We start from the raw sequence: 10,151 nt of genomic DNA, 5'->3' as shown, positions 1-10,151 counted from the left end.
TTGGTGTTGGACTCCTGCTGAAACATGAGATGGGCAGCAGTACTAACCCCACCCCCCTTTCCGGAATAATTTGTTTATACTCTGAGTGTTTGGAATCTTTATCTTGATTATATTTGCTTGGTGCTTGTATTACTCCCTAGTAATAGTAATAAATTTTGCTGATGATAGTCAGGTCTATCTAGGGTGTCATTATTTCTTCCAAGTTTATATTAGTGCCTTACCATAGATCTTAAGTTGTGGTAAATAGATTTTTACTGTTGGGTACAGCCAGATGCAGTGAAGGAGGAAGCCACTTCCTTACACTGTGCAATTTTGTCATGGACTGCAACGGGAAAGAGGGCCTTATTCATGCAGATATGTGTCTGACTAGACTACATGTGCATCCTGACCACCCATCCATGGTAGGTACCACTTGATTCCATAGCTAAGGAAGACACCCCCGTAATTTGAGCATCTGAAGCAGTTACCTCTATTGCAACGGGCTCTGCATGCACAAGATCCCACAGGGAAGAAATCCCACTGAAAAGATGCCCGTTATGAAGCAAATTCGCCAAAACAGCCCAGTTAATTCCTCTTACCACTAGAAGCATTATTGTGCACTAATTTTGCCCAGTACAAAAAAAAAAAGTACAGTGTTGGCTATGGTCAGTTGCAGTAAATGGCTCTTTGTGTTCTATGATGTGTTCCACAGCTATAGTTTGATAGATAGCCATTATGTAAGGACCTTGTTCATCAACTGCGATAAGACTAATGATAAGGACCACTGAGGGACTATGGGTTCTCTAGAACGGCTAAGGTTGTCAAGTCCCTTGAGGAATTGTTTTATTAAGTAATGGGGAAAAAATGGAACTGCCCCCAATCCCAGCATAAGAACATAAGAGACGCCAATGTTGGATCAGGCCAAAGGCCCATCCAGTCCAACACTCTGTGTCACACAGTGGCCAGAAATACCAGTGCCATAAGGAGGTCCACCCGTGGGGCCAGGACATTAGAAGCCTTCCCACTGTTGACCCCCCCTGTCTGCACAGTCAATCCCCTCATTTTTCTCCCACTGCTCCATCAAATGAGTGTGGAGTCTGGGGGATGGAATGTGGGGGTGGGAGGTTGCCTCTATAACAGAAAGTTTAAAAATGTTGGAGAAGTTTCATACTTGATAAACTGGCTGAAGGTTTCCATACAATTTTCTGTTCACAAAGAAGCTATTTTTAAAGGAAATGGTAGTTTGTTATTGGGTTATCTTAACCATTTTAAAATGTAAAAGGAAGGCAAGAGAACTTCTAGCAAGTACTGAGCGATGTGAGCTCTTCAGGCCTCTCTCCCCTTCTGTTTCTTTACAGTGAATTGGTGGTACAGTCATTCCCCCCAGTCAGCTCCTGAGGAAGAGGTGCTGAGTGTTCCTCTGTAGGTCTCCCAAAGACCGGTGCCTGCACATGGAGCAGGCGGCAGCGTTTGCCTGCCCCCCGCCATTTTCTTGGATGAAGCACAGGTGGGGCAAGCCAATCATGGCTCAGCGCGGGAGCACTGGCCAACCAAGGGTGAGCTCACTGGCCAGGTCTGGCAGCAGCCGCCCTCCATGCTCAGATTGGCCCAGCGCAAACTCCCCACCTGTCCACCCTCTTCTGCACCACGTGGGATTAGTTGGTTGCCGTTTTGCGGGGCTAAGCAGGATTTTTTTGGGCCTCTCTCAGAATTGGCCATGAGGGGGCCTTTTTTCGCCTGCTTCACATGGTCAAAGGGAGTGCAGTTTAAATACGCCTGGCAAAGCTGGTTAAGCCCTGATGGCGGGAAAAGCACGGGTTGAGGGGATTTGGAATTGGCAAGCACCCTGAGATATCAGCGATAGCAGGGGTCCTCATACTGGGTGTCTATGGGCTGTGCAGCCAGGGTGACTCAGTTGGGGGTCTAAAAAGTATTGAGCCTGATGCATAGCGAAGTGATTCAGCTCATACTTTATTTAGAGATGTAGAACAAGAGAGAAAATGCCGGCTCACAGACCGGCTTATATTTAGGAATCAAACCACATCCAAGCACACACCCTTCACCAGTGATAGGATATTTACAGTGGCCAAGAGTTCCATAGGTCTTACCTTGGATCCTAGCCATCTGATAGGTGCGGGCTAGGATCCGTTTGGTCTATTGTTCCTTAGAGCGAAGCTAGGGTTCTTCGCCTGACTGCGTGTGGGCTTGGCCTTGCACGCGGCCGAGCTCAGTATACAACAGGGCCTCTTCGGGGTGGGGGAGCATATGACAAGCCTTAAGGCTTTGCAGCCATGGACTGGAATGTGCCCTTCCTTCCATTCTACACACTGGCATGTGGGCCGTGATGAGTAAGGTCTGGAAGGATCCCGGACCTGGCTCGGAGCCAGGGTGGGTTTGCCCTATTGGTAGGCTTGCTATGCAGGCCCAAGGCAACCCGTGCTTTGTATTGGTTCAGATCAGATTACGGATAAATAAAATTCCCAGTTTAACCCATAACCTGTGTTGTGTTTTATTCAAGGGGTGGGCGGGGAATGGATGGGCAGAGGGCTACAACCCCATTGTTCAGCCATTTGAGAAACAGCTTTATTGCCATGTCCCCTTGAGCATAAGAGAGAAGCCTCAACCTGAGGCTTACATGGACCTTTTCTGAGTTCCAAATGTCGTCATCATCATCATCTCTACTAAAAGCCACATCTTGTGTGACGCTTGTGTGAAGCCAATCGATCCTACTTTTAAGGTGATAAAAGGACAGGTATGATACAGAAATGAGCTTTCATGCTAAAGACATCAAAGCTGGTATATGAATGCCCATTAGCAGAAAACTACCACATGTCTACGCTCAAGGTTACAGAAGCAGCCACAGAAGCAATTGTGAAAGTTATTTAGACTGGGAAATGGAACTCTAACATTCAGACTAGGTGATTTCATATTCAAGATGCTGAAACTTTAATCTGTGGCGTTATTCCTAAACGGAACAAACCAAGGAGATGTTCCTCAGTCACTACTGAACATGCTAGATTATTGCACATGCATATGGTAAAAACCCAGCTGCATTAACAACCAGGTAACCTCTGCTGGGCTGCTTTGAAAACTTACCAATATACATCTACTGGCAGCTAGAAATGATTCGTCTCTGTGCTATAACTTTACTGAATTAATCACTCTCTCTCTCTCTCTCTCAACTATTGTGCTCATAAACAAATTAGTTCAGAACATCAATTTGCCATAATCATCAAGCATTTTGAAGTTGGAACCCTGGATATCCACCTGTGGAAACAGTGTAGCATTCTCAAGTTTCCCTCTCTGGGCTTGCTGTCTGGTCAACACCCTAGGGAAGCAAGTGCAGAATGTATAGCCTAGGAGAGCCCAGCATCTTTGGAGTAGGAAGAGCCACTGACTGGATCCTCCTCTTCCAGCATGCTGCATATTCTTTCACAAGCATGTCCCACTCATGTCACTTACCCCCAAGTATAAGCACCCTTTGGCTGATTCACCTGCTATTCTGGTAGATTAATACAGAGATGTAATATATTTTGATGTAGAATCATAGAATCACAGAGTTGGGGGGGGCTATACAGGCCATCTAGTCCAACCCCCTATTCAATGCAGGATCAGCCTACAGCATCCCTGAAAAGTGTATGTCCAGCTGCTGCTTAAAGACTGCCGGTAAGAACTGTGTCTGTGCATTAAAGTATTCACATGATATAATGTGCACATTCCTCAAAATTGATTGTAGTGGCAGGATTATTGGCTCAGCAAATCCACCTAATTTAGGAGTGAAGGAAATCTTCAACTTTGTCCACTCATGGGAGCAAAGTAACATAGCAAGGCTCATAGTCATGAAAAATTAGCCTACTGAAGCATCAGATTGCACTGGCATAATTTATCTGATAATTTCCCCTATTTTGACCAGCCCTCTCTAAAAACAGTTCGAAAGTTGTTAGTTGTCAGATCCAGAAAACCAGGAATGAGACTCAACAGTTCTCAGCAAGAATGAGAAGCAACAGTTTTAGACAGACTTAGAGACTAATAACTCTCAGCCAGAGTTACAGCAACAAAGAGTTACGCAGAGTTGCGCAGACCTCTGTGTAGAAACTGGTCTAAATTTAGTAGAAACAAGAGCGTGGCTAATGATGATTAAGTTCTGGTTGCGTTCGCATTATTACGTAGCCACTGGGAGTTTCATTCAGCAAAAAATGCTCACTGAGCCCAATATCTAACTGGTCAGCTTATATTGAGAGAAAAAATCCTGGCATTTGACATTTCCCTAGATTCACTGGCCATGCTTCCTTCCACATGTGTGTACCTGTTAATCAATCACAGAATCCTTGACATTGAAGCGCAAAAGCTTTATAGTTTAGCTAATAAGTCCTGTTCCCCTCTTAGTTTTGAAGTTCCTCTTACTACAGGTTGGATGGCTTCATACTTATCCCTCTTACAAGTTGCCCAAACTCGGACAGCCTTCTCCCTGGCAAGATTCAATGCTATGCCATCAGCAGTCTTATAGGATAGGTTTAATAAGACTGCATTCTTGCCTAGGACCTGTCTCTGTAATTCCGGCTGTGTAGAATCGATGTCACATATTCTCATTCATTGTTACTTATATGCAGACCTGCATGCTAAACATTTAAACTTGTTTTTAGCTGGAATGTCAGGCCTTTCTGATCATATTAAGGTTTATCATCTTCTGAACGATTGCTTACCTGAAGTTACTGAGAAGGTACATTCATCTGATGTTAACATGTTTTTACAGTCCAAAATAAGAGTCCATCAGGAAATGTCTTAATTTTCTTTTTTAAATGCCACATAAATTTTTATACAGTTGGTTTTATACCCCTCTTTGTTCAACTGCTGTTTGTAGTATCTGTACATGCTCCAGAGGAAACTAATTTATGCAGAAGCCAAATCGCTCACTCACAACTTTAATGGTAGTACCTCACAAAGTAGAATTTTTGCTCACAAGATTCCACAGCTTAGAGGGAGCATTGGGTGGGGGTGCAACTGCAGCCATGGGGGACTTAGGCATGGAAGGTGCGAGTGTAGATGCTTCACAGCTGCTGCTTGCAAATGCATCTGCTTTCGCAGCAGCAACAACAGCTACATGGAGAATTGTCCCTGTGTGCATTCAGACTTATACTAGAATTAACACTACAGTTCCCCTGGAGAACATGGATGCTTTGGAAAGTTCCCTCCCCTTCCCAAACTCCACCTTCCCAGGCACTGTCCCCAATTCTCCAGGAATTTCCTAACCCAGAGTTATCAACCCTAACAGGGATATGCACTAGATCATCAACAAAGAGAGGGGAAAAATCAGGATGAACTGAATATGCATAACGGTGTGGTTATGACAAATATGAAGAGTTAACAATGAGAACAAAGAGTTAACATTAATAACATTCAGTAACCGTCATTACCATTTGGGTCTCTCAGTTCTACTGATGCTTGATTTGAAGGGGCACCAACAGACCACTTTACAGAGGTTTTTTGCAATCTCAGGCTCTCTGCACTTGGAAGACTAAAAACAGGCATCCCAGCAACACTGCAGTCTACACTCTTAGACTTCAACCTGGGTATTTATTTCTCCAGTGTCTTGGAGCAATGCGAAGAATGCAATGTTGTTTTTGAGACTCACTGTTCAAATGTTCCCTGTAAGCCGTGGAGTCTTGTGAGCAAAAATTCTACTTTGTGAGCTACTGGCATTAAAGTTGTGAGCGAGTGATTGGGCTGCTGCATAAATTAGTTTGCTCTGAAGCCATCCTTCCTGAGCTAAGACAAAAATGTGTGAGCTGGAGGCTAAAAAACTGTGAGCTAGCTCACACTAACTCAGCTTAGAGGGAACACTGCACTGTTCCAAATAAGAGAAGATTTGTATAACTAAAGCTGGAAAAAGATCTAGGATGCTGAACGTTCTCTACAAATGACATTACTCTGTGCACAACAGACAATAGTCTCTTATGAAAAGAATTCATGAATTATGCATTACTTTCAGCTAAAGGACATATGCAAGCAAGTGACATCCACATATTGGGATGAATCAAACCCACATGCAATGGGGCACAGCAGTAGATCTCAGATCCATGTGTTTCACCAATACATGAAGGAAGGCATGTGAGACCCAGGGGATTTTGCTGACAAAGCAAGCATGATTTGCCAGATCTCACTGCTTATCACACCAGTCATTAGGATCACCGTAGTCAGACAACACATTTAGCCCCCTCCACCCTCAGTAGAGGACTTTGCTTTTGCTCATGTGAGTGAGTAGCTGCCATACATTTCTATGGGGAATAATAAAATGCAGCACATTGTCAACTATGTTGTCGTGTGTATTACCTGTGACACAATGTGGTCAGCCTCTGCTGGGAGAAAATCCGAAGGGAGTGTGTGTGTGGACAACGCTTAACTTTGAATCCAACAACAGGAGAGAGCTAAGGACATAGCTTTTGTCTCAGGAGCTGCCTTCTCACCCCTGTGATTTGTATCAACCTGTCTGGAAATGGATATATTGATCCCTGAAAACTAACAAAAATTTTCTGTAATATTCATCTGATGTTAACATGTTCATTTACCTTCACTCTCTGTTAATCCTACTCCTGATGGCTTCATTGCATCTTGTCCATTCTGGTTCATCTTTCCTCTGTTGAAAAATACAATTGAGGATCCTTTAACAAAGCTCTCTACTGATAATGCTGTGACACAGAGATATGTCAATAAACAAAAATTTTCCAGGGTGAATCAAGAGAAGCTCATTCGTTGACCTTCACAACCATGGGAGTCATCTTGGACTGCAGGGGCACCAAATTTCAGCTCACCACTGGCTGACCTGTGTGCAAAATTAGGCCATTCACAGCCATGATGTTTGTGTGTGGAGTCTCCACATAGTTGGGTGTGTGTGTGTGTGTACATATGCAAGAAAAAAATGACTTGGTAAATTAAACCCCCCTCGAAAACTCAACATGCACCCTAAGGAATATAATGTCAGGGCTGAGTGGCAGCCATGGGAGGTCCCTAGTACACTTTTATTTATTTATTTATTTGATTTATACCCCACCCTACCCTGCAACCAGGCTCAGGGAGACTCACAGCATATAAATATAACAATTTAAAATATTAAAACATAATACAGTAAAAATCTTTTTTTTGGTAAAAATGCAGTTAAAAATATAGTGAACATTAAAATTTCTGCCTCAGGAAACATAGATGGGACTGAGGCTGACCTATTCTCAGCTATGACAAGCTCAAAGAAGTCCACAACCATTTCCTCTGGGTAGCCACTTCCTTGATCTGCCATGGAAGTACATTATTGATTCTGTTACCTTCATTACCTCAGGGTGTGTAAAGAAAAGCAGAGGACCCTGATCTAAATATTTGGAAGTATTTATCCTCCAATGCTCTCCAAAACTTATTATATTATTAAGGATTAATGCAACTTATTACATACTTAAGTTATGGAATCATACTGACATTAAAATTATCTTTTTACTTCAGGGAGTAATTTCTTCTACAGGCTAAACAATACACCAATTTTTAATCATACGAAATCTTGCAGGCCAAACTGATTCTTCCAGAAGACCTACAAAAGGAAATATTAACAAATAAAACAAAAAACATGAGGCTTCCAGTTTTTGGCGACTCGCAAGTGGGTGTGCTCCATCGTTGCTCTGATGTGAGCGACCCGCAAACGTGCCGATGGGGAGGGGTCCGAGTTGATCTTGGACCCCCGTGACCCTTTGTAGGAGGGTTGCAGCCTGGGGCGTGAGAGGTACCTCTCCCAAGGCAGAATGCCGAGGAATTGAGGCGCCTCTTTGCCCCGATAGGTCCTCGCGGCACGGAGCCAGCAATGGCACCTAGACGCGCACACCGGACTGAGCGTGCAAGAGATCCGCCAGGACCGATCTTCCCTACTGCTTAAACAAACGCAAGTAAGAATGGGAGTAAACTTACCATTTAGTGAGCTGCCATCTGAACATCGAGAGTAAAGCCACCCCAAAGCCCCAAATAAGCAGAAGGGGGGGGAATCCCCACATCCAAAGAACTGAGTTAAAAGCGGGAGGTGGGGACAGCTTGAAAAGAGCGGATGCTGATGGACTGCAGTGCGGATTAGCTAGAAAGCGATATTTTCAGACTTTAAGAGACTTTAAGAGACTTTTCAAAACTTCTTACTAACTATAAACAATGACGCAGCACTCGGAGAAAATGGCAGCGAAAGCGAAACTTACAGGAGCAGCCAGCACATTGTCTCCGGCTTTTAAACTGGAAGCAACTATAGACTTCTCCAAAATGATTGCTGAAGCCTTGCACCCTCTAGTGGACCAGATGACCATACTTAACCAGAAATTTGGCACGTTGCACAAGGAACTCCAAGAAACTTCAGCAGAAACAGAGAAGATAACCAAGAAGCTGAAGAAAGTTGATCTTAAGTCCAAGGAGTTTGGACAAATATTGGAGGTGGTGGAAAAGGATAAAATCTCTGAGAATCATCAACTGTTACTTCTCCAAATGGACAAATCAGCATATGAGATTTAAGAACATTCCGGAGCAGAAAGGAGAGGACCTGAAGGAGATTTTAAGTAAGGACCTGGCCCCAGTGGTAGGCTTAACAGCGGAAGTGTTACAAAGCGACATGGATATGATATATCGTACATATCCAGAATATATAAAGAAAAATAAGCTTCCCGGGGAAATATTTGTCAAATTCTCAAAAAGGTCAACAAGAGACTTGATTCTGAAAGTGACAAGAGGAAATGTTTTGGAAATCCAAGGAGAACAAGTCAAAACCTTAAAAGACATTCCATTTGAGATCAGAAAAAGAAGAAGACAATACAGAGACTTGGCATTTTTTTTTGCAAAAGCATAACACCCCTTACAGATGGATTACACCGCAAGTTATTATTTTCAACTTCAACAAGAAGAAAGAAAAGATTGACTCTGTTCTTAAAGCAAAAAAATTTGTTTGAGCAACAACAATAAGATAAAGATGGACCTGAGAAATTGGAGGACGATAAACATGCAGAAAAAGAAGACGACGAAAATGAAGAAAGTTCTAAGAACTCCTCGTCGGCTGAATCCTTAGACTCTGAAGCAGAATTAGGGCCTAAGCCTCCTAAAAATAAAAGGGAGTTTGAAAAGAAATGTAAAGGAAGAAAATAAGTATTATAATGTAACTCTGACTGTCTGATACCTATTATTAATCAATAACTTTAAGCTAAGAAGCATACACTTTAGTCAAATCTGTTTTTAAATGCTTGTTTTATTCTCTACAATTTTATTGCAATAACTCTCATGTATTACCGTTTTGATATTAGGGAAACATCGATTAATTCAAAATATGTATTAATGATCTCTTGTTACTCATAGTTGTAGGTTGTTCTCTTCCCCTGACCCCATAGAGGTTTAGTTTAGAAAATGCAATAAAAAATCTTTTTAAAAAATTAAGATAGATGGCTTCTTTTAACCTCCTGCTGCCATATGTTAATGCTGCTCTGAACACTCTATTGGAGGTGTCGAACTCATTTGTTACAAGGGCCAGATCTGACATAAATGTCACTTTGTCAGGCTGGGCCATGTGTGCCATAAAATGTAACACAAGGTGCCGGAGATATAAACTTTATAAAGAAGATTTCAGATGTCGAATGGCAATAGTAGGCGTGATTGGATTAGGTGTGATATGCAAACAGGTAGAGATATCAGCATTGGTAATGAGAAAGGAAACTTAGGTCTCAGTTTGGTACCGGAGGATGCAAAGAATAAATGGAAACGAGTCTGAAGAAGTGAGCAATAACTCACAAAAGCACATATCCTACCACAATTCTGTTAGTCTTTAAAGATGCTACTGGACTCTTTCTACTACTATTAGAAATCACTCCCTTCCTGGTGTGCTCTCTCTTGGTCTTTCCCTCCCCTCCCCTCCCCTTCCCTCTCTCTGTCGCTCTCTCTGTGAAGAAGTGTGTTCGCCCACAAAAGCTTATACCTGGAATAAAACGTTTTTGGTCTTAAACACAGGACTGTCTCTCTCTCTCTGTCTCTCTCTGTCATGTTCCCTCTGGCTCTTGCCCTCCCTCTGTCTCTAAAGAAGAAAAAGTGTGCTTGCACACAAAAGCTTATACTTGGAATAAAACGTTGCTGGTCTTCTTAAAAGTCCCACGAGATACCATTTCCCCCGATCTCTGGCTCTT

At 42.8% G+C, this 10,151-nt stretch overlaps 1 protein-coding gene across 1 annotated transcript in view; it reads right to left on the bottom strand.

Annotated features, from left to right (window-relative positions):
* PCLO (piccolo presynaptic cytomatrix protein) overlaps nucleotides 1-10,151 on the bottom strand; it is a 271,526-nt gene that overhangs the window by 20,478 nt on the left and 240,897 nt on the right. The window contains 1 exon segment of the mRNA XM_015422970.1: nucleotides 6,546-6,613. Within this exon segment, the coding sequence (XP_015278456.1) occupies nucleotides 6,546-6,613 (68 nt within the window).

The sequence above is a fragment of the Gekko japonicus genome, unplaced genomic scaffold, assembly GCF_001447785.1.
Source record: "Gekko japonicus isolate JY-2015 unplaced genomic scaffold, Gekko_japonicus_V1.1 scaffold145, whole genome shotgun sequence".
In the NCBI taxonomy this organism is placed as follows: Eukaryota; Metazoa; Chordata; class Lepidosauria; order Squamata; family Gekkonidae; genus Gekko; species Gekko japonicus.
This window is presented reverse-complemented; position numbering and strand designations above follow the sequence as displayed.